This window comes from Oncorhynchus masou, chromosome 15, assembly GCF_036934945.1.
Source record: "Oncorhynchus masou masou isolate Uvic2021 chromosome 15, UVic_Omas_1.1, whole genome shotgun sequence".
Taxonomy (NCBI): domain Eukaryota; kingdom Metazoa; phylum Chordata; class Actinopteri; order Salmoniformes; family Salmonidae; genus Oncorhynchus; species Oncorhynchus masou.
In genome coordinates, this window is record NC_088226.1 from 51,750,924 (window position 1) to 51,775,549 (window position 24,626).

The 24,626-nt window shown below is 42.8% G+C and overlaps 1 protein-coding gene across 1 annotated transcript in view; it reads left to right on the top strand.

Moving 5' to 3' along the window:
• The window catches only part of LOC135556419 (cytosolic carboxypeptidase 6-like), a 466,431-nt gene that overhangs the window by 254,951 nt on the left and 186,854 nt on the right, over positions 1-24,626 (top strand). Inside the window, exon 5 of the mRNA XM_064989619.1 lies at positions 12,991-13,207. Coding sequence (XP_064845691.1) covers positions 12,991-13,207 — 217 coding nt within the window. The remainder of the gene's footprint in view (positions 1-12,990; positions 13,208-24,626) is intronic.

The following is a 24,626-nucleotide window of genomic DNA, read 5'->3' on the forward strand; positions in this document are numbered from 1 at the left end:
AGTCCAAATAGAGATAAATAAAGAATTAAAAGGGTTGGGCTTTTTGATAGATATAAGAAACCGTATATGAATGAATGCCCTATTGCTATCAGATAATATCAACTTAGTGTCTTTAGACCTGGCTCAAGTTCCTCCTAGTTTCCATTTCTGCATGCAAGCAGAAGTCGTAAAAGTACTATATTGGAATATACAACCCCAGTGCATTTCCTCCAATTACTCTGGGGCTTTGAGTTTATGATTTCAGGTCTAATGACCCAATGATTTAAGGTCTGGGAGGCTGTGTGTTGCTGTTCGCCAGGCACTTAGCTCTAACACGGCTACGTCCCAATAGCATTTATGAGTGGATTTGAAGCCTCACCCATGCTCCTACAATAGAACAAACAGTACTACTGAGCCCAGCCATTTTGTGCACTTGCACATTTGGTGCTTTTAGGTGGGATTTTGCACTCTTTGGTTCAACTCTAATATAAATACTGCATCTGCTGCTGCATTCTATTAAGTCAAGTGAAGCACTATGAATGTCATGTGGTATTGATTGTTGGCCTGTTTAATCTATTTTACCCAAGGGTTTGTAATTTATTGAAGTCTCTAAAGGAAATGATATTTTAAAAGCCTCTATCGGATAGCTTAACGTTGGGAAGACAAATAAGCTAATGTACTTAGAGGGAATAGAGTAATCAAATCATGCGGGTTGAAAGGTGAGAACAACAATGCCGACATAGATGTGTGATGTCTTTTATAACTTCTGTCTTTCCCCAAAATGCTGTGGAAAAAGGGATTATAAGCCAATGAAATGACTTTACGGTTTTAATGTTAACACCTTTAGAGGTTCCCTGTTCAGGCTCGGATGTCTCTTGTAAACTGCTGATTGTCTCTACAGTAAGTGGTTTTTGAGATGCCTTTCCAAAGGAAAGCCCGGAGCCTACTAATAACCCATGACTACTGTACATTGTTTCAAACCCACGCACTGATTTGATGCTTTCCAGGCCATTCAGTGACTTGCAATGGCAACTGCTTTACGTGGTATTCCAGTACACCATCAGTGATCACATATTGCCAACAGAATGACAAAGCAAAAGAGGTTGCTTAGTAACAGTGACATTGGATACCGTCTTTATGCCTGATCTGCATCCAAAATGATGGAGAGATACATTACATGTGTGAGTAGGAGGCATACTTGACTTTGTTCCTGATCATTCTAAAGCTATTTCTTCTTGGATTAGTACGCAAAACAAGGAGGCTGTGCCATATTTTAACAACAGTGGAATTGTACAACATCTGGCAGTGTTTGCGTTAGGAAGAGAAATTGGCTCTTCAAATGCTACTAGTAGTATATTATCATTGTGAAAAATATAATAAAATAAATAAAATATACAATACCAGTCAAAAGCTTAAACACAGCTACTCATTCCAGGGTTTTCTTTATTTTTTCTATTTTCTACATTGTAGAATAATAGTGAAGATAACAAAACTATTAAATAACACATATGGAATAATGTAGTAACCAAGTGTTAAACATATCAAAATATATTTTAGATTTGAGATTCTTCAAATTAGCCACCCTTTGCCTTGATGATGGCTTTGCACACTCTTCGCATTCTCTCAACCAGCTTCATGAGGTAGTCACCTGGAATGCATGTCAATTAACAGGTGTGAGTTGTTGAAAGTTAATTTGTGGAATTTATTTCCTTCTTAATGCGTTAGAGCCTATCAGTTGTGTTGTGAAAAGGTTTGGGTGGAATACAGAAGATAGCCCTATTTGGCAAAAAGACAAAGTCCATATTATGGCAAGAACAGCTCAAATATGCAAAGAGAAATGACAGTCCATCATTACTTTAAGACATGAAGGTCAGTCAATCCTGAAAATATCAAGAACGTTGAAAGGTTCTTCAAGTGCAGCAGCAAAAAAAAATCAAGTGCTATACAATCAACTCTGCTGCAGTGGATAAGTTCATTAGAGTTACCAGCCTCAGAATTTGCAGCACAAATACAGTGCCTTGTGAAAGTATTCGGCCCCCTTGAACTTTGCGACCTTTTGCCACATTTCAGGCTTCAAACATAAAGATATAAAACTGTATTTTTTTGTGAAGAGTCAACAACAAGTGGGACACAATCATGAAGTGGAACGACATTTATTGGATATTTCAAACTTTTTTAACAAATTAAAAATTGAAAAATTGGGCGTGCAAAATTATTCAGCCCCTTTACTTTCAGTGCAGCAAACTGTCTCCAGAAGTTCAGTGAGGATCTCTGAATGATCCAATGTTGACCTAAATGACTAATGATGATAAATACAATCCACCTGTGTGTAATCAAGTCTCCGTATAAATGCACCTGCACTGTGATAGTCTCAGAGGTCCGTTAAAAGCGCAGAGAGCATCATGAAGAACAAGGAACACACCAGGCAGGTCCGAGATACTGTTGTGAAGAAGTTTAATGCCGGATTTGGATACAAAAATATTTCCCAAGCTTTAAACATCCCAAGGAGCACTGTGCAAGCGATAATATTGAAATGGAAGGAGTATCAGACCACTGCAAATCTATCAAGACCTGGCCGTCCCTCTAAACTTTCAGCTCATACAAGGAGAAGACTGATCAGAGATGCAGCCAAGAGGCCCATGATCACTCTGGATGAACTGCAGAGATCTACAGCTGAGGTGGGAGACTCTGTCCATAGGACAACAGTCAGTCGTATATTGCACAAATCTGGCCTTTATGGAAGAGTGGCAAGAAGAAAGCCATTTCTTAAAGATATCCATAAAAAGTGTCGTTTAAAGTTTGCCACAAGCCACCTGGGAGACACACCAAACATGTGGAAGAAGGTGCTCTGGTCAGATGAAACCAAAATTGAACTTTTTGGCAACAATGCAAAACGTTATGTTTGGCGTAAAAGCAACACAGCTCATCACCCTGAACACACTATCCCAACTGTCAAACATGGTGGTGGCAGCATCATGGTTTGGGCCTGCTTTTCTTCAGCAGGGACAGGGAAGATGGTTAAAATTGATGGGAAGATGGATGGAGCCAAATACAGGACCATTCTGGAAGAAAACCTGATGGAGTCTGCAAAAGACCTGAGACTGGGACGGAGATTTGTCTTCCAACAAGACAATGATCCAAAACATAAAGCAAAATCTACAATGGAATGGTTCAAAAATAAACATATCCAGGTGTTAGAATGGCAAAGTCAAAGTCCAGACTTGAATCCAATCAAGAATCTGTGGAAAGAACTGAAAACTGCTGTTCACAAATGCTCTCCATCCAACCTCACTGAGCTCGAGCTGTTTTCAGTCTCTCGATGTGCAAAACTGATAGAGACATACCCCAAGCGACTTACAGCTGTAATCGCAGCAAAAGGTGGCGCTACAAAGTATTAACTTAAGGGGGCTGATTAATTTTGCACGCCAAATTTTTCAGTTTTTGATTTGTTAAAAAAGTTTGAAATATCCAATAAATGTTGTTCTACTTCATGATTGTGTCCCACTTGTTGTTGATTCTTCACAAATGAATACAGTTTTATATCTTTATGTTTGAAGCCTGAAATGTGGCAAAAGGTCACAAAGTTCAAGGGGGCCAAATACTTTCGCAAGGCACTGTAAATGCTTCACAGAGTTCAAGTAACAGACCCATCTCAACATCAACTGTTCAGAGGAGACTGCGTGAATCAGGCCTTCATGGTCGAATTGCTGCAAAGAAACCACTACTAAAGGACACCAGTAAAAAGAAGAGCCTGTAATTGAACCCACAAATGCTGATGCTCAAGATACTATACTAGTCTAAAGAAGGCCAGTTTTATTGCTTATTTAATCAGCCCAAAAGTTTTCAGCTGCGTAACATAATTGCAGAAGGTTTTTCTAATGATTAATTAGCATTTTAAAATGATAAACTTGGATTAGCTAACACAATGGGCCATTGGAACACAGGAGTGATGGTTGCTGATAATGGGCCTCTGTACGGCTGTGTGGATATTCCATTAAAAATCAGCCGTTTCCAACTACAATAGTCATTTACAACATTAACATTGTCTACACTGTATATCTAATCAATTTGATGTTATTTTAATGGACAAAAATGTGCTTTTCTTTCAAAAACAGGGACATTTCTATGTGAGCCCAAACTTTTGAACAGTAGTGTATATTTTAGGAACTGAGATTCCATTAGTCACAATTTGAGCTGGTGACTAGTTTTGTTACTTGGCAGTTGAATACACATATTGTAAATCATTTAACCTTCCACCCATTAATATAATATGCCATCTAGTAGACACGTATCCAAAGTGACTTCAAGTCACGCTTTAAAACATTTAAGATATGGGAGGTCTCAGTGTGACTCGAACCCACGACTCTTGGCATTGTAAGCTCCATTCTCTACCGGCTGAGCCATACAGGACCGCGTTTACAACATGACAGCTCTAAAAGGAAGCAGAGAGAGAATCGAGAAGCGTGACTGTAGTGACCTCTACGCTTGATTGATTTGAGAATATAGACAAGATGTCCCCAGTATGAAAGCTACCAATTTTATCCCTCATCTCTGAGACTTCTGAGGGAAACAGATCAACATCAAAGTCAAAGCCCTTCTTGTATCTGCTAACAGTTGAGAAGTTGAAAAGCGGAGGGAAGGAGAGTGACACATCAATAAAGGCTTGCTTTTAGCTACCAGTGCTCTGCTCTCTTTGGTGCCTGCATATAAACACTGACCGGGATTCTGCTGGGGCAGCTATGTTATCACATAAGGAATTTCAAGCAGAGAGTATAGTTTTTCTTATCTTCCTGTATGCCTGCTCTTGTATTGAAGTTGTGTTGTTGTCTTACAGCCCTTGTTCAGTTGATGACCTTGAGCTCCAGGATGGCGCTTTCTGTGGTGTAGAATGTGTTTGTGAGAGTGTGTTTGCCGCAGCACTGAATTGTCAAACCACGTGTGCATATTATTATCCGGGGGCGGCTTTTTGAGCCACATGCAGCGATAAATCTGTTTGGGAATGGGGGCACTGTACCACATCCTGAAGTACGAGACGCATGGGGCGGCATCATTTAGATAAAACAAATTGCCAGCAGCCGTTCGGGGGCAGCTACTGCCGAGATATAAACCAGGGGGACAGCAGCCTCTGCATCGCTGCTCTCCAGAGGAAGACTCAAAGCTATTTTCTTTGGCCAATAACAGTAAAGCAGTCCTGGGATGGCCAGCAGTAAATTCCTGTCAGGTAATTCAAATCAATAGCAAAGCCTCGCTCAGTCAGTAGCCCACAAGGTCAAATGGTACAGAGGAGAGCTGCATGGCTGGATAATGACAAACAAATAAATAAATAAATGAAGTATCATCTTATTTCATTAACTGAGCGGTGTGGGGTGTGACAGGGTAATGCAGCTGGCCCCCTGTTCTCAGCCTGCCACGCCTCCTGGGTGTGCAGGGAGCAGCAGGAGGTCCTGATCTCAGCTCTGGACAAACACTGGAGAAGGCAAAACACCTGGGACCTCCTGACATAAACTCTCATGCACGTGTACGTGTGTGTGTTTGTGCGTGTGTGCGTAATTCGTCTTTGTCTTCTTCTTCACATTACCAGGACAAACACATCTCCAACATAAACACATTTTTCATCCAACAATAAACCAATATGGTTGATTTTAATGAAATCCTTTGATTTAAATAAAAGGTCATATATTTAATTGTAATCAAAGGTAATTGCATGAGCCAACAAACTAAGATATCACACTGAGTATACATATATTTGATTACACAAGCAGATCAAACAAGTATGGAACATTTAGAAATTCTTCAAAGAGAAGTTTTTCATTATTGCTTCCCTGTTCTCCTCTTCATGGCACTTGTTGAGCACATGCATATATATGTATGTGTGGTGTATGTTACTGGGCCTGTGCCCAGTAGTATTGTTGACAATTCCCCTAATGCCCTGTAGGATGCAGTGCACTGATGTGGGTTAGACACCCACTGGCCTTGGGGCTCTGCAGACACTGGATAAGAGCCTGTTCTGGAGGTAGGAGGGAGGCCAGCACTGCTCACTGCCCTTCTTCTCTCACTCCCCTCTCTTGCCCTCTTTCCCTTCAGCCAGGCATGAGGCAGGGTGGGGTGGCTGCATTAGTATTCTGCTGAGACAGGCACACAGAGATAGGAACTCTTTCTCCTCTACCAGTGGAATAATCAGCTTGGCACTTTTTTTTTTTACCTTTATTTAAGTCAGTTAAGCAAGTCAGTTAAGCAAGTCAGTTAAGAACAAATTCTTATTTTCAATGACGGCCTAGGAACAGTGGGTTAACTGCCTGTTCAGGGGCAGAACAACAGATTTGTACCTTGTCAGCTCGGGGGTCAGCTCAGGGGTTTGAACTTGCAACCTTCCAGTTACTAGTCCAACGCTCTTCCAGTTACTAGTCCAACGCTCTAACCACTAGGCTACCCTGCCGCCTTCTTCCCCTTTCTTTCATTTGCCTTACCAAACTAGGCTAATTTTGTTTAATTCTAATTTCGTGTTTCACTTTGTAGCTGCATTAAAAACAACAGCCTTTTCCCCCCTCTGCCCATCCCTAGTTGAGAGGATACACAGTAGAGTATGGGGTTTATTGAGAGGGGGGTCAGTGAGTCCCAAGTTTATTTGAGACAGGCTGCCTGCTCCTTCCGCTTATCAGACGGGCTGTTCAGGACGGCAGGCTGCTATCAGACACAGATAGCATCTCCATCTGATCCTGCTCCTACAGGAGAGATGCCAGCAGCCTGCCATCACAGCCTCTGATCTGCCTCCTCCTTCTCGTCCTCTCCTTATCTTACATCTCCCTCCTCCTCACTCTCTTACCCTCTCTCTCTCTCTCCCTCCCGTCCTCCTCTCTGTGGCCTTAGCTCAGTGCCTTTCCGTTATTGCATTTTCCAAAGATTTTCTTCTTCTCCTCTTCGCCAGCATTTGTTGTGGCTCGTTATTCCCTGTCTTCCCCAACACCTTTTCTCTCACATTTCCTTTCTGTCAGAGTTTTGATTTGCATGTGCACAGCTGTATATGCAGTTATCAACTGCGTAGACACTCATTCATCTAGGCTGTACCATTATTTGTTAGCCTGTATGAAATGTCCTGCTTAATCCAGTTAGTTTGGGATGCAACTCAGGGAGATGAATCCCAGTGAACAGGAGAGATGTAGAAGCAGGGAGAGGAATAGAGCAGAGCAAAGCAGTAAACTGAGAGCCTGTAGGGGATGCGGTAGTGTCATATTTCTCATTGATCGCTACCTAAGGCCCATGGATCACTCTGTCCTTTCAGCCGTTGGCATGACCGGATGATAGTAAGACTAGAAATATCCATTGGTCAGTCCCTGTAGGATTTTGTGATTCTGCGATCACAATACATTTTAGCAAAATCAACAGTTCCCCTCATATTACGCGAGGGCTTGCAAATTTGACCAATCATTACACTATTACAGCATAAAACAGTCAAATGGTCACAATATATACTGCAGCGCCAGCTGTGGCATCAGAGACTGGGTTCGCGTCCAGGCTCTGTCGTAACCGGCCGCGACCCGGAGGTCCGTGGGGCGACGCACAATTGTCCTAGAGTCACTCCGGTTAGGGAGGGGTTGGCCGGTAGGGATGTCCTTGTCTCATCGCGCACCAGCGTCTCCTGTGGCGGGCCGGGCGCAGTGCGCGCTGACCAAGGTTGCCAGGTGCACGGTGTTTCCTCCGACACATTGGTGCGGCTGGCTTCCGGGTTGGATGCGCGCTGTGATAACCTCTAGCGTCGAGCAATCCCTTATCAAGGAGCGTAATCATAGCCTCAAGCTCATTAGCATAACGCAACGTTAACTATTCATGAAAATCTCAAATGAAATGAAATAAATATATTGGCTCACAAGCTTAGCCTTTTGTTAACAACACTGTCATCTCAGATGTTCAAAATATGCTTTTTAACCATAGCTACACAAGCATTTGTATTGATAGCTAGCATAGCATTAAGCCTAGCATTCAGCAGGCAATATTTTCACAAAAACAAGAAAAGCATTCAAATAAAATCATTTACCTTTGAAGAACTTCGGATGTTTTCAATGAGGAGACTCTCAGTTAGATAGAAAATGTTCAGTTTTTCCAAAAAGATTATTTGTGTAGGAGAAATCACTCCGTTTTGTTAATCACGTTTGGCTAAGAACAAAACCCGAAAATTCAGTCATTACAACGCCAAACTTTTTTCCAAATTAACTCCATAATATCGACAGAAACATGGCAAACGTTGTTTAGAATCAATCCTCAAGGTGTTTTTCACATATCTATTCGATGATAAATCATTCGTGGCAGTTGCCTTTCTCCTCTGAACCTAATGGAAAAGTGGACGCAGCTGGAGATTGCGCAATAATTTCGACAGAGGACCCCAAGCGGACACCTGGTAAATGTAGTCTCTTATGGTCAATCTTCCAATGATATGCCTACAAATACGTCACAATGCTGCAGACACCTTGGGGAAACGACAGAAAGTGTAGGCTCATTCTTGGCGCATTCACAGCCATATAAGGAGACATTGGAACACAGCGCATTCAAAATCTGGGCATTTCCTGTATGAAATTTAATCTTGGTTTCGCCTGTAGCATTAGTTCTGGGGCACTCACAGACAATATCTTTGTGTGATCTTTGAGTGTTTTCTTTCCAAGGCTGTCTATTATATGCATAGTCGAGCATCTTTTCGTGACAAAATATCTTGTTTTTTCCCCAGGAACGTTTTTTTATCCAAAAATTAAAAGAGCGGCCCCTATATCGAAGAAGTTAAGAAGCAGTGCGGCTTGGTTGGGTTGTGTATCGGAGGACGCATGACTTTCAACCTTCGTATCTCCCAAGCCCGTACGGGAGTTGTAGCGATGAGACAAGATAGTAGCTACTAAAACAATTGGATACCACGAAATTGGGGAAAAAAACGGGGTAAAAAAAATATAATAATAATAATAAAATGTTCACAATATTAGTGCATAAAACTGTCTGATCATCACACTAGAAAAAGAGGGCTTGCAATTCTAACCAATCATGGGACCTTTCGGCATAACATTTTCAATCAAGCCACATTTTCCTCCGTCAGCGCATTTTTGTTTTGACAATTTGGGCAGAATCATTGAATATTGCCATGCAAAATGGCAGAATTGCCGCAGGACAATCCTGCATTTTTGCCCACAACTATCACAAAAAACTGCCGCGAAACACTGGAGGGACTGACTGGTCCATGCACTCATTGATACCAATGACTTTATACACAAAACTCTGCAAGCAATTGTCCCATTATAATCGATGATCAACCCCTGATTAGGAGAAAGGTTCTTTGCGTAGCAGTGCAGATGCGTTTTTTCGTCGTCCTCTGTACTTTGGTATTTTTCGTCTTTTTTGTATATATTTCAATTTATTTTCAATCTCTTCCATTTTTAAATTAAATATACCTTCCGGTAACCCATCTCACCCAATGTGACACGGAGCCACAATTTTTTTAGACATTTTTTAGCCAGAACCGCCATCAGAGCTAGCCAGCTAATTAGCTACTAGCTATTTAGCCATTGTTAGCCACTGCTAGCGGCCTTTCCTTCTGCACGTTGTTTTAGCCTGGATAATACTTGCCAGCTTCGGACTGTTTTCTCCACTACCACGCCGGATTCCTGCCGTAAACCCTGGACCATTACTCCTGATCATCACAGCTAGCTGTCACCGAGTGAACCAGCCCCAAAGCTAGCCCTGAGCCAGGCCCACCTCCTGGCCTACTCTGTGATCACCCGGCTACTCAGCCGATGCCTTCTGGATTCTACCCCAACACGGCTAGAATCCACCACTCGACCGGATCCTTGCCATAAGCTCTGGACCTGTGCATCGGATCATCACTGCTACCGAGTGGCTATAGGGGCTAACGCCCCTGCCCCGGAGCTAGCACCAGTTAGCCGCGAGCCAGGCACATCTCCCGGGCTAGCAAACAAAATTACTACAACTATAAAAACCTCTTTCGCTATCTGGTCTGGACACTTTGTCGACACTGCGACTAGTCCCCCGACTTTACTCCATCCTGAGTGCCCTCAACCGGCCTTCGCCGGATGTCTGAGCAGGCGTTTCTACATACCCCGGCCTGCTAACTTTAAACGCTGTGTCTCCCGCATGCCAGCGTAGTAACGACTACCCCGCGGCTTCCCATTTCCATCTAATGCTGTTCACTAGACCCTATGATCACTTGGTTACATAGCTGATGCTTGCTGGACTATTCATTAATCACGGTATTCCATTTAGTTTATTTTTGTTTATCTGTCTGCCCTAACTCAGTCCCTGTGTGTAGTTAACAGACCCTTTCTGCCCAATCATTGCCATTTTACCTGTTTAGCTGATTAGCTGTTGTTGTATTACCCGTTGTTGCCTTAGCTAGCTCTCCCAATCAACACCTGTGATTGCTTTATGCCTCGCTTTATGTCTCTCTCAAATGTCAATATGCCTTGCACATTGTTGTTTAGGATAGTTATTTTTGTCTTAGTTTACTGCGGAGCCCCTAATCCCACTCAACATGCCTCATATACCTCCTTTGTCCCACCTCCCACACATGTGATGACCTTATCCAGCATAACTAGCCCATCCAGAGATGCAACCTCCCTTATCATTACTCGGTGCCTGGGTTTACCTCCACTGTACCCGCACCCCACCATACCCCTGTCTGTACATTATGCCCTGAATCTATTCTACCACGCCCAGAAATCTGCTCCTTTTATTCTCTGTCCCAAACGCACTAGACGACCAGTTTTGATAGCCTTTAGCCGTACCTTCATCCTACTCCTCCTCTGTTCCTCAGGTGATGTGGAGGTTAACCCAGGCATGTCCCCAGGCACTCTCATTTGTTTACTTCTGTAACCAAAAAAGCCTTGGTTTCATGCATGTTAACATCAGAAGCCTCCTCTCTATGTTTGTTTTACTCACTGCTTTAGCACACTCCGCCAACTCTGATGTCCTTGCCGTGTCTGAATCCTGGCTAAGGAAGGCCACCAAAAATCTTGAGATTTCCATCCCCAACTACAACATCTCCTTCACCCAAATCCAGATAGCAGATGTTCTGAAAGAGCTGCAAAACCTGGACACGTACAAATCAGCTGGGCTAGACAATATGGACCCTCACTTTCTAAAATGATCTGCCGCCATTGTTGCAACCCATATTCTGCAACCCCTGTCTGTTCAACCTCTCTTTCGTAAAGTTTGGAAAGCTGCCGCGCTCATCCCCCTCTTCAAAGGGGCGGACACTCTAGACCCAAACCAAGTTAATAAACAGATCACTGACCATTTCGAATTCCACCGTACCTTCTCCGCTGTTTTCAAGCTGGTCATGGGTGCACCTCAGCCACGCTCAAGGTACTGAATGATATCATAACCGCCATCGATAAAAGACAGTACTGTGCAGCCGCCTTCATCAACCTGGCCAAGGCTTTCGACTCTGTCAATCACCGTATCCTTATCGTCAGAATCAACAGCCTTGGTTTCTCAAATGACTGCCTCTCCTGGTTCACCAACTACTTCTCAGACAGAGTTCAGTGTGTCAAATCAGAGGGCCTGTTGTCCAGACCTCTGGCAGTCTCTATGGGGGTACCACAGGGTTCAATTCTCGGGCCGACTATTTTCTCTGTATATATCAACGATGTCACTCTTGCTGCGGGTGATTCCCTGATCTACCTCTACGCAGACGACTCCATTCTGTATACATCTGACCTTTCCTTGGACACTGTGTTAACTAACCTCTAAACGAGCTTCAATGCCATACAACACTCCTTCTGTGGACTGCAACTGCTCTTTAACGCTAGTAAAACCAAATGCATGCTTTTCAACCGTTTGCTGCCCACACCTGCCCGCCCGACTAGCATCGCTACTCTGGACGATTCTGACTTAGAATATGTGGACAACTACAAATACCTAGGTGTCTGGCTAGACTGTAACCTCTCTCTCCAGACTCATATTAAGCATCTCCAATCCAAAATTTAAACTAGAATTGGCTTCCTATTTCACAACAAAGCCTCCTTCACTCAAGCCGCCAAACATACGCTCATAAAACTGACTATCCTACCGATCCTCGACCTCAGCGATATCATTTACAAAATAGCTTCCAATACTCTACTCAGCAAACTGGATGCAGTCTATCACAGTGCCATCTGTTTTGTCACCAAAGCACCTTATACCACCCACCACTGCGACCTGTATGCTCTAGTCGGCTGGCCCTCGCTACATATTTGTCGCCAGACCCACTGGGTCTAGGTCATCTATAAGTCTATGCTAGGTAAAACTCCGCCTTATCTCAGCTCACTGGTCACAATAACAACACCCACCCGTAGCACGCGCTCCAGCAGGTATATCTCACTGGTCGTCCCCAAAGCCAACACCTCCTTTGGCCGCCATTTCCTTCCAGTTCTCTGCTGCCAGTGACTGGAATGAATTGCAAAAATCGCTGAAGCTGGAGACTTAAATTTCCCTCACTAACTTTAAACATCAGCTGTCTGAGCAGTTAACCGATCACTGCAGCTGTACATAGCCCATCTGTAAATAGCCCACCCAATCTACCTACCTCATCCCCATATTGTTTTTATTTACTTTTCTGCTCTTTTGCACACCAGTATTTATACTTGCACATCATCATCTGCTCATTTATCACTCCAGTGTTACTTTGCTAAACTGTAATTACTTCGCTAATTACTTATTGCCTTACCTCCTCACGCCATTTGCACACACTGTATATAGTCTTTTTTTTATTTTGTGTTATTGACTGTACGCTTGTTTTTTCCATGTGTAACTTGTTGTTTGTGTCGCACTGCTTTGCGTTATCTTGGCCAGGTCGCAGTTGTAATTGAGAACTTGTTCTCAACTAACTTACCTGGTTAAATAAAGGAGAAATAAAAATATATATATAAATATTTTTTTCTCCAATATGTAACGATTTATACCATGAATGATTCTCATGTATTGTATATGAGAGATGAATTCACTGTAAAACCTTTATCATATGTCGTTCTGTCCTTGCAGGCAAAGACTCCCAGCTAAGAATGTGTACTACTACCGTTGCCCTGACCATCGGAGAAACTATGTGATGTCCTTCGCCTTCTGCTTTGACAGAGAGGATGATGTGTACCAGTTTGCCTACTGCTACCCCTACACCTACACCAGACTGCAGCACTACCTGGACAGCTTGGAGCGCAGGAACCTGGACTACCTGCAGAGAGAGCAGCTGGGGCTCAGTGTGGTGAGTGAGTGTGTGTGTGCTTGCAGGCATATACATGTGTGTGTTTGTGTTGTTGTGTGTAATCTCTCCCTCATCATACCGTTTTCAACAGAACACCAGAGAGCCCCCAACCCAGGTCCAGCAGTCCTCTCGTTCACCTTTTCATGTTATCAGTATGACTCTTCAACTCTGTGTGATTGTAGCCTGAGAAAGGACAGGAGTAGAGTCCTTGCCTGTGCTAGGAGGTGAGGTGTGGAGACTGGGGGAGCCAGCAAGAGTGTGTTTCTCTGTCTCTCTCTGTGTTGTGCCTGTGCAGCGCTGCACGCTGGTTGCCCTTTGAGGGATAGCACTGCTGCGTGTAATCAGGAGAGCTCTCACCTCTCACAGGAGCAGGTACTGGATCATGCACGCTGCCTGCAGTACTGTTTGCTCTTATCAAATAATTGTAGGAGAAAAACTCATTAGAAATGCTTGAGAGTTCTTTTTTTATTTTTACATTTGTCAAGGAAAGCTAGCTGCAAGCACCAATGATGAAATTGCATTTATTGATAAAAATGAGTCAAATATTTATGAAATTTGGTTTGAAGGGCAGATGTTGATGATGTGGATATCTCAACCAATAGGAGCCCAGAATTGGCAACAAAGACAAGAACAGGCATCAGCATATTCCTTCCATAGTTCCCATCATAGAATTAGAATCCAATTGAATTGTATTTGTATGCTTCCCACTGTCCTATCACACTTTCAAGTACAAATGAGGGCTTGAAAGTGTAGAGTATTAGTTCTGCTTTTATGCCGCACTGGCACTTTGTGATGAATTCAGACATAAAACAGAGTGAGTTGGCACTCGGACTAAAGATTAGTATGCATAGTCATAGAGGTGTTTTATGGCCTTATTTGTCTTTTAATGTCCTGTGGTCCTGGGTCTTTGACAGCCTGGCCCAGCCCTCTCATTACGACCTGCAACGAGAGAGGGATGAGGGGACCTTTCCGTCTGCTGCAGTAAAGAGCCCCAGTCCCTCTAGTGGCTCCACACAGTCACATGATACATGTTTGCTGGTGGAGCTTACCATACGTGTATGGAGATAATATACTCCACACACACACACACACACACACACACACACACACACACACACACACACACACACACACACACACACACACACACACACACACACACACACACACAGATCACATGTGCATATCTACACATACAGTTGCCCTTTCAGATGTAGACTCCATGGACCTATAGTAAATTATCAGGGGGTAAGACAAAAGCCTCGCCATTTAGTGTGACATTCACCAGTGACCTTGACTGAGTGCCTTATCATGAATAATATCATTTTCAATCAGCCTCTCACTCTCAGTTTAACTTGTGCACGAAGGCATAAGATAGAAAGTGCTTTACAATGCTCATTATTTCTGATCATTAGGTATGGCTTGCTCTTAGGCTAGTCATAGCTCCAAATGGAACTGATTGGAAAGCTACATTTCAAAGATGTAACTACACATTTGAGGCATGATTATAAATCAGCAGATGCTTAGATTGTTTCAGCCCAGAATGAGCCTGGAAGTGCTTGTCAGATCTTCAGGGCTGGAATTTGTCAGTGACACAGTTCCTCCACGTTTTCTATAAAAACCTCTGTTAGCTACCTGGGCTGTATCCTTGATGGAGCTTGGGGGGTGTGAGCATGGCCAATAAAATGCTTGGGAAATGTAATGCTAGGACCACGTTTTGGGCAAGAATGTCCAAGCTGCTTGATAAGGACTCAATGAGAGTGCTTGCCACTGCCCTGATTCAATGGCGTTTTGACGAAGCTACTATGGTTTTGGTGCTTATTTAAGCTTCTGAAGTGGAAGCTCCAGATAGCCCAGAATAAGCTGATCAAGGTAATATTGAAGGTGATTCCACATACTCACATAGACAGGAGCTACTTTCAGGTACTCAACTGGCTGCCTGTTGAGGCTAGGGTTTCCAAGATTACACTGGGTCTGGTTAACAGGATTATTTATGGTTCTGCGCCCAGATATTGGACTGATAACTTTCCCCCTGTTAGGGATGCACACAACCACAGCACCAGATCAGGTGTTGCTAATGTGTGCTCATACAGGTTCAGGAGTAATGCTGGAAAATATGCTTTCTTGTATAAAGGAACCTCAGAGTGCCCATAAAAACGACGTCCTCTCTGGGCAGCTTTAAAAAGAAGGTTAAAAACCTGTGTGCCCATATGAATGTTCCCTCTGATGTAACTGCAATAATGAAAGATGTGTTTCTTGTATTCATTTTTTATACAGTGCCTTGCAAAAATATTCACCACCCTTGGCATTTTTCCTATTTTGTTTCATTTCAACCTGTAATTAAAATTAAAACTGAAAAGTGGTGTTTTCGTATGTATTCACCCCCTTTGCTATGAAACCCTAAATAAGATATGGTGCAACCAATTACCTCCAGAAGTCACATAATTAGTTAAATAAATTCCACCTGTGTGCAATCTAAGTGTCACGTGATCTGTCACATGATCTCAGTATATATACACCTGTTCTGAAAGGCCCCAGAGTCTGCAACACCACTAAGTAAGGGCACCACCAAGCAAGCGGCTCCATGAAGACCAAGGAGCTCTCCAAACAGGTCAGGGACAAAGTTGTGGAGAAGTACAGATCAGGGTTGGGTTATTAAAAAAATCTGAAACTTTGAACATCCCACAGAGTGGTAGGCATCCATTATTAAAGAATGGAAAGAATATGGCACCACAACAAACCTGCCATGAGATGGCCGCCCACCAAAACTCATGGACCAGGCAAGGAGGGCATTAATCAGAGAGGCAACAAAGAGACCAAAGATAACCCTGAAGGAGCTGCATAGCTCCACAGCGGAGATTGGAGTATCTGTCCATAGGAATAAGCAAACACTTTTGGTGTTCACCAAAAGGCATGTGGGAGACTCCCCAAATAAAAAATAAGTTTTTATTTTATACTTTATTTAACTAGGCAAGTCAGTTAAGAACAAATTCTTAATTTCAATGACAGCCTAGGAACAGTGGGTTAACTGCCTGTTCAGGGGCAGAACAACAGACTTGTACCTTGTCAGCTCAGGGATTTGAACTTGCAACCTTCTGGTTACTAGTCCAACACTCTAACCACTAGGCTACCTTTCCGCACCAGTCTGGTTAGATGAGATTAAAATTGAGCTTTTAGGCCATCAAGGAAAACGCTATGTCTGGCGCAAACCCAACACCTCCCATCACCCCGAGAACACCATTCCCACAGTGAAGCATGGTGGTGGCAGAATCATGCTGTCGGTATGTTTTTCATCGGCAGGGACGAGGAACCTTGTCGGAATTGAAGGAATGGTGGATGGCGCTAAATACAGGGAAATTCTTGAGGGAAACCTGTTTCAGTCTTCCAGAGAATTGAGTCTGGGGCGGAGGTTCACCTTCCAGCAAGACAATGACCCTAAGCTTACTGCTAAAGCAACACTTGAGTGGTTTAAATGTCTTGGAATGGTTTAGACAAAGCCCAGACCTCAATCCAATTGAGAATATGTGGTATGACTTAAAGATTCTTGTATAACAGTGGAACCCATCCAACTTGAAAGAGCTGGAGCAGTTTTGCCTTGAAGAATAGGCAAACATCCCAGTGGCTAGATGTGCCAAGCTTATAGAGACTTACCCCAAGAGGCTTGCAACTGTAGTTGCTGCAAAAGGTTGCTCTACAAAGTATTTGCTTTGGGGGGTGAATAGTTATGCACACTCAAGTTTTCTTTTTTTGGTCTTATTTCTTGTTTGTTTCACAATTTAAAAAAGGTTGCATCTTCAAAGTAGTAGGCATGTTGTGTAAATCAAATGATACAACCCCCAGAAAATAGATTTTAATTCCAGGTTATGAGGCAACAAAATAGGAAAAATGCCATGGGGGTGAATACTTTTGCAAGCCACTGTATGTTTCGCTGCCATACTGTGTAACACTGTGTTGCCAATCTTGCCGAGCAATTTTGTCACAAGAGGACCACAATTGAAATAAGTCCAAGACTTTGTGTGTTATCCTCCATGAATTTACTAATGTACATGTACAGTTGAAGTCAGAAGTATACTTCCTCTAAGATTGGTGTCATTAAAACTCATTTTTCAACCACTCCACAAATTTCTTGTTAACAAACTATAGTTTTGGCAAGTTGGTTAGGACATCTACTTTGTGCATGACATAAGTCATTTTTCCAACAATTGTTTACAGACAGATTATTTCACTTATAATTCACTGTATCACAATTCCAGTGGGTCAGAAGTTTACAAACACTAAGTTGACTGTGCCTTTAAACAGCTTGGAAAATTTCAGAAAATGATGTCATGGCTTTAGAAGCCTCTGATAGGCTAATTGACATCATTTGAGTCAATTGGATGTGTACCTGTGGATATATTTCAAGGCCTCCCTTCAAACTCGGTGCCTCTTTACTTGACACCATGGGAAAATCAAAAGAAATCAGCCAAGACCTCAGAAACAAATTGTAGACCTCCACAAGTCTGGTTCATCCTCGGGAGCAATTTCCAAATGCTTGAAGTTACCACGTTCATCTGTACAAACAATAGTACGCAAGTATAAACACCATGGGACCATGCAGCCTTCACACAGCTCAGGAAGGAGATGTGTTCTGTCTCCTAGAGATGAGCGTACTTTGGTGCGAAAAGTGCAAATCAATCCCAGAACAACAGCAAAGGACCTTGTGAATATGCTGGAGGAAACAGGTACACAAGTATCTATTTCCACAGTAAAATGAGTCGTATATCGACATAACCTGAAAGGCCACTCAGCAAGGAAGAAGCCACTGCTCCAAAACTGCCATTAAAACACTAGACTACAGTTTGCAACTGCACATGTGGACAAAGATTGTACTTTTTGGAGGAATGTCCTCTGGTCTGACGAAACAAAAATAGAACTTTGGCCATAATGACTGTCGTTATGTTTGGAGGAAAAGGGGGAGGCTTGCAAGCCGAAGAACACCATCCCAACCGTGGTTGGTTGCAAATGGGTCTTCCAAATGAGCAATGACCCCAAGCATACTTCCAAAGTTGTTGCAAAATGGCTTAATTAAGGACAACAAAGTCAAGGTATTGGAGTGGCCATCACAAAGCCCTGACCTCAAACCTATAGAAAATTTGTGGCAGAACTGAAAAAGCATGCGAGCAAGGAGGCCTACAAACCTGACTCAGTTACATCAGCTCTGTCAGGAGGAATAGGCCAAAATTCACCCAACTTATTGTGGGAAGCTTGTGGAAGGCTACCTGAAACGTTTGACCCAAATTAAATTATTTAAAGGCAATGCTACCAAATACGAATTGAGTGTATGTAAACTTCTGACCCACTGGGAATGTGATGAAAGAAATCAAAGCTGAAATAAATCATTCTCTCTACTATTATTCTGACATTTCACATTCTTAAAATAAAGTGGTGATCCTAACTGACCTAAGACAGTGGATTTTTAAGTGGATTAAATGTCAGGAATTGTGTAAAACTGAGTTTAAATACAGTGCCTTGCGAAAGTATTCGGCCCCCTTGAACTTTGCGACCTTTTGCCACATTTCAGGCTTCAAACATAAAGATATACAACTGTATTTTTTTGTGAAGAATCAACAACAAGTGGGACACAATCATGAAGTGGAACGACCTTTATTGGATATTTCAAACTTTTTAACAAATCAAAAACTGAAAAATTGGGCATGCAAAATTATTCAGCCCCCTTAAGTTAATAATTTGTAGCACCACCTTTTGCTGCGATTACAGCTGTAAGTCGCTTGGGGTATGTCTCTATCAGTTTTGCACATCGAGAGACTGAAATTTTTTCCCATTCCTCCTTGCAAAACAGCTCGAGCTCAGTGAGGTTGGATGGAGAGCATTTGTGAACAGCAGTTTTCAGTTCTTTCCACAGATTCTCGATTGGATTCAGGTCTGGACTTTTACTTGGCCATTCTAACACCTGGATATGTTTATTTATTAACCATTCCATTGTAGATTTTGCTTTATGTTTTGGATCATTGTCTTGTTGGAAGACAAATCTCCGTCCCAGTCTCAGGTCTTTTGCAGACTCCATCAGGTTTTCTTCCAGAATGGTCCTGTATTTGGCTCCATCCATCTTCCCATCAATTTTAACCATCTTCCCTGTCCCTGCTGAAGAAAAGCAGGCCCAAACCATGATGCTGCCACCACCATGTTTGACAGTGGGGATGGTGTGGTCAGGGTGATGAGCTGTGTTGCTTTTACGCCAAACATAACGTTTTGCATTGTTGCCAAAAAGTTCAATTTTGGTTTCATCTGACCAGAGCACCTTCTTCCACATGTTTGGTGTGTCTCCCAGGTGGCTTGTGGCAAACTTTAAACGACACTTTTTATGGATATCTTTAAGAAATGGCTTTCTTCTTGCCACTCTTCCATAAAGGCCAGATTTGTGCAATATACGACTGACTGTTGTCCTATGGACAGAGTCTCCCACCTCAGCTGTAGATCTCTGCAGTTCATCCAGAGTGATCATGGGCCTCTTGGCTGCATCTCTGATCAGTCTTCTCCTTGTATGAGCTGAAAGTTTAGAGGGACGGCCAGGTCTTGATAGATTTGCAGTGGTCTGATACTCCTTCCATTTCAATATTATCGCTTGCATAGTGCTCCTTGGGATGTTTAAAGCATGGGAAATCTTTTTGTATCCAAATCCGGCTTTAAACTTCTTCACAACAGTATCTCGGACCTGCCTGGTGTGTTCCTTGTTCTTCATGATGCTCTCTGCGCTTTTAACGGACCTCTGAGACTATCACAGTGCAGGTGCATTTATACGGAGACTTGATTACACACAGGTGGATTGTATTTATCATCATTAGTCATTTAGGTCAACATTGGATCATTCAGAGATCCTCACTGAACTTCTGGAGAGAGTTTGCTGCACTGAAAGTAAAGGGGCTGAATAATTTTGCACGCCCAATTTTTCAATTTTTGATTTGTTAAAAAAGTTTAAAATATCCAATAAATGTACAGTTTTATATCTTTAAAAAAATACAGTTTTATATCTTTATGTTTGAAGCCTGAAATGTGGCAAAAGGTCGCAAAGTTCAAGGGGGCCAAATACTTTCGCAAGGCACTGTATATTTGGCTAAGGTGTATGTAAACTTCTTACTTCAACTGTTTTTCTTTTTCAAGTTTTATGTGTGCTTGTTTTAATAAACAAAATGTTTTAAAAAATCAATTTTAACCCCCTCTTCTACTGAGATGCAACAGATGAACTGTCCCTCATTGTTGGAGGGATGAGGGACTGTAAAGTCTGTGAGTACATTGCTGCTGTCTCAGGGAAAGTAAACAAAGCTAGAAAGATGAGTAGGAGACAAATTCGACTTAGAGTGACAGACTTTGAGAGTGGAAGACAAGCAGACACAGGGAAGCAGGCCTAAGGGCCAAGCTGCTGTAACACACTAGGTCTACCTGCCTACCAATAAACAGCTGCAGTAATTGTGATGCCTCATCTCCACCAAACACATAGAGAGAACATAGCTCCACTGTAATAGGGGAGGACTACTATAATTGCACTTCTAGGATAATAACAAATCCTTGAACTGCGTATTGCCTTTCAGCTTCCTTCTCCCTACCATCCCTTTATCGTTGCCTTTCACTTTTCCCCACCCCCTTTACATGCAGTCGGTTTTTATAGCACCTAGATCTGCTGCAGGGACCAGTAGTAAAACTGCTTTTTGATGGAGTATGTGCCAGGTGAAGACAAAGCATTGTAAGCATACTAAGCAGTGTGTGTGCATTTTTATGTCAGTGAGTGTATGGAATAATTTTGCCATCTGCGTTTGCCCAGGTGTCAATCAATGAGATGTGGGATGAGGTTTGAAAAACCTTTGTTCATGTGTGACAACTTGAGACAGCAGAACAGGCAGCTCAGGCTTTTTTTATTGGTCAGAGGTTTCTTTCCTTCGTCTCTTTTAAGACAGACTTTACTGATATAGCTGATGTCTCTCTTGCTACTTGTACCCTAACACATTCTTTGTGATGGTCTACAGGTCTGTGATGGACTAGTGGATTTTATACAGGGTTTTATAGAGTTTCTGTGGAAGGGTCATGCACTGTATCCATTCCCCTGTTCTCTCACTGTCTGAACATTTCTCCTGCAATCCATTCCTTGACAGTTGTGTGAGGGACAAGTCCATGGAGACAGAATGGATTTTGCCTGGACCTTTCTCTGCTAACAAGTGTACGCACTCCACATATAAGTTTCCTTAAAACTATTCCACCATTTATTTTGTATTGACTACTAAAAAGATATTCAGGGTCCAGTGTTGGTGCTAGTACACACACTGACAAAGAATTGTCTTATGGGCAGAGTAGGAGTTTCAGTGAAAGCACTTTTACCATTCCTTTCCTGTCATGATGGCCAACTGTGATACTATTTTTTTTGCCTCTGAAAAAGCAGCCAGTATCTGCAGCCCGTATCTATGAATGTGCAAATGAGAGTGAGGAGTCGATGACCATCCTTAACCTGCACCCCTCACCTGCCACCACTATGTTCCACAATACTTATCATATTTCAAGAGGAAATAATCACCATTAAAGTATAAAAGTGACACACAGGATTTGTTTAATTTTGAAGTGTGCAGCTAAAATAATGAAAAGAAGTTCCTAAAATTTGGGAAACAATAAACAGACATGGTCGCAATGCAGCTTACACAATGCTTGCTGCAATATCCACAACACCCTTTGCTCCTTTAGGAATACTGAATGCTTCACAAAACCGAGCTCGTCTACAATAATAGGACTTCTACAGTGCCCTGTGGATGTCACTTTCAAACGTTCAGAGCTCTGTGGAATCCGGCAGCTCACATAGACTTTTATGAGGCTCCTCCATCCAAAGGCTCCAAGGGGGGGAGGCGTGGGGAAGCTGGAAATGATGTGCTGGTCTGGGAAGGTGATATTCTGCGGTCCTAATGGTCGCTGGGTCTCCTGCAGACAGGCTGTAGTGGACTGTCTCCTGGTGCCTGTTAGTGGGAATAAAGGATGAGAGGGGCCTTTGGCCCACAGAGTTGGCACTGCGGCAGTCTGCTGGGCTTATCACTGTGTTTGTACACTGTGTGCCAAGATTTAATCAATAGCGACTTTACCTTCCACTAGGAGATAAGGTCAGCCTGACTGAAACGTTAGTAGCTGATGCTAGAGAAGAGAGGGAGTCTAGGCTTGTCTTTCCTACTGCATGGTGGGTGGATGGCTGTGCTGTCTGAAACCAGGCTGCTGGGTAATTGCATGAAGTTTAGTCATTGACTGGCTTAACAGCAGCCAAAGTGTTTCTCGCAATATCATGAAGCATCCTGTTCTTCTTTGTGTGCCCACTCTTTCACATCCCCCATTCAAGGATACTGTTGACATGTTGGTTCTTTTATGAATGATTCTAGGATGGCGTTCTAATTTGGAGAGCTCTCCAACTGTTGACCAAACGATTATTATTATTGTTGGTCCACCATCAGACCGCCTGCCAATCTACCTTCATTATCATCTGTATGAGTTGGGAGCACAATATCACATACAGTGACAGTACTAAGTGGAGGTACTTAGGAACAGGTCGAGGGAATAGATGATATCTAGTTCCGACGTCTTGCTGTCACCCTGAACTAGAGGAATAGTGTTTGCCTATATCTGAATAGCCTGTAATGTCATACACAGGACCCCGACTCAACGTTTCTGATTGAGGTTGCGGGGTCATGCATGATCACTTCTGCTTGACGGTTGTTGGGGAATAATCAGAATTAGGTGTTAACATAGGTAAGATGTTTTATATTCATCATATGTTTGTAAGTTACTTCTCATCAGAATGTTGTTTTTGTATAATACTGTAGCGGGGTTGCAGTATCTGTTCTATGTCAAGACTAAGTTGCTTGGGCCAGAGAGAGGGGAGAGGTCAAGCGTGTATCTCTTGGCTCCACAATTTCTGTGTGCCAGTCAGTGTGTCTCTGTGATCTTGTCAAGATAGGATGGATTTGATATATGCCTGTTGATATGGAGGATTGGTTTATGGTTCTGAGTTTGAGAAAGGAGACAAAGCTGAACAATGAATTATGCCGATGCTGTCTTATCCTGTGTGTCTTTGCTTTAAAAGTTCTCAGTTGAAATGTGTAAGGGACTCTCAGAGAATTCATTGATAGACACTGAATTGATCTGAGAGTCACAGGGTTGTGATAGAGCTCATATAATTAAAGATGGACTTTGATAACTAACTCTGACTTGTGTGTGGTTTGATCTCATGATTTGGTAAATAGAGGAAATTTCCACGACACGGTTGTCCCTGGCTCTGGTTGCTATGACAAGAAGCTGGTGGACTGTCAGTATTTTCCATTGGCTGTTATTGGTCTTTGACCTCTATTGCAACAGAAAGTACTGATGTGACAGGATGTGCATAGGGATATAAATGGGTCTGTTTCACCTGTTTTATCTCAGCGAGGTTGCATCAATGGCTTGCCCTCTGACCCCAACAGTAGAGCAGTGAACTTATTCCACATGAAATTGAAGATAAAAGGGTTTATCTGAGCCTTTCATCTAGAGCAATGATTCCTCCAAGCTGGTCCCAGTGTTTTATTGCATATCAAGACCCCTATATCAATGCCATCTTACTGTATAGTACAGTAACTAAGGAAATATGGAGTGGGCTGGATAAAAGGTAGGTTTGGCTTGTGTGGTGGAGACAGTGGCCATTGGCAGTAACATAGTCTATATGTGGTAGAAAGATTATTCAGTAGAGGGGTTGTCAGACAGTGGTGTATTTTCCAAGTTGATTTCCAAAACTGTAAATTGATCCTTATTATAATGCAGGCAAAAAAATATTAGATTTGCTGTCAGAGATATTTATTTTTGAAATTGGAAATGGCTCACACCTTTAAATCTTAACTCTCTCTCAGGCTTGTGCACCAGATAGAACGTCTGAGTGGTGGGAGAGGAGAGAGAGGTACTTTATGGATATCACCCAGAATGGCTTTTTGTTGTCACTTAGCTGGCAGCAGCTCTCTCTCTGCCTCAGATACAACACCATGCCAGAGCCTCCTGTCTCAGTTTGTCCTCCCTTCTCCCACTGCACTCACATAAGCTAGATAGATCTCCTCCATCATCAACAACCCTGTCCTCACACTCTGAAGACTTCTGCAACAGAGGAGAGGTGGTACTGTAGCTGACCCTGGAACCTCAGTCTGGGCCAGAGACTTCTCACCGACACTAAGCTCAGTGGAGTGGCTAGCTGGGTGATGGTGGTGAAATGTGGGAAGAAAGGCTCTGTGGAGGGAGGTGGGTACTGTAGGTGCTGCCTAGCGGCAGGCAGGGTAGTGTTGGGGTCATGTGGAGGTGGTTGGGGAACTGAGTTATCGAGTGACAGAGGAAGAGTGATGCTTTCTCAAATGGAGCCCCTGCAGTGTTCAGAGTCTCACTC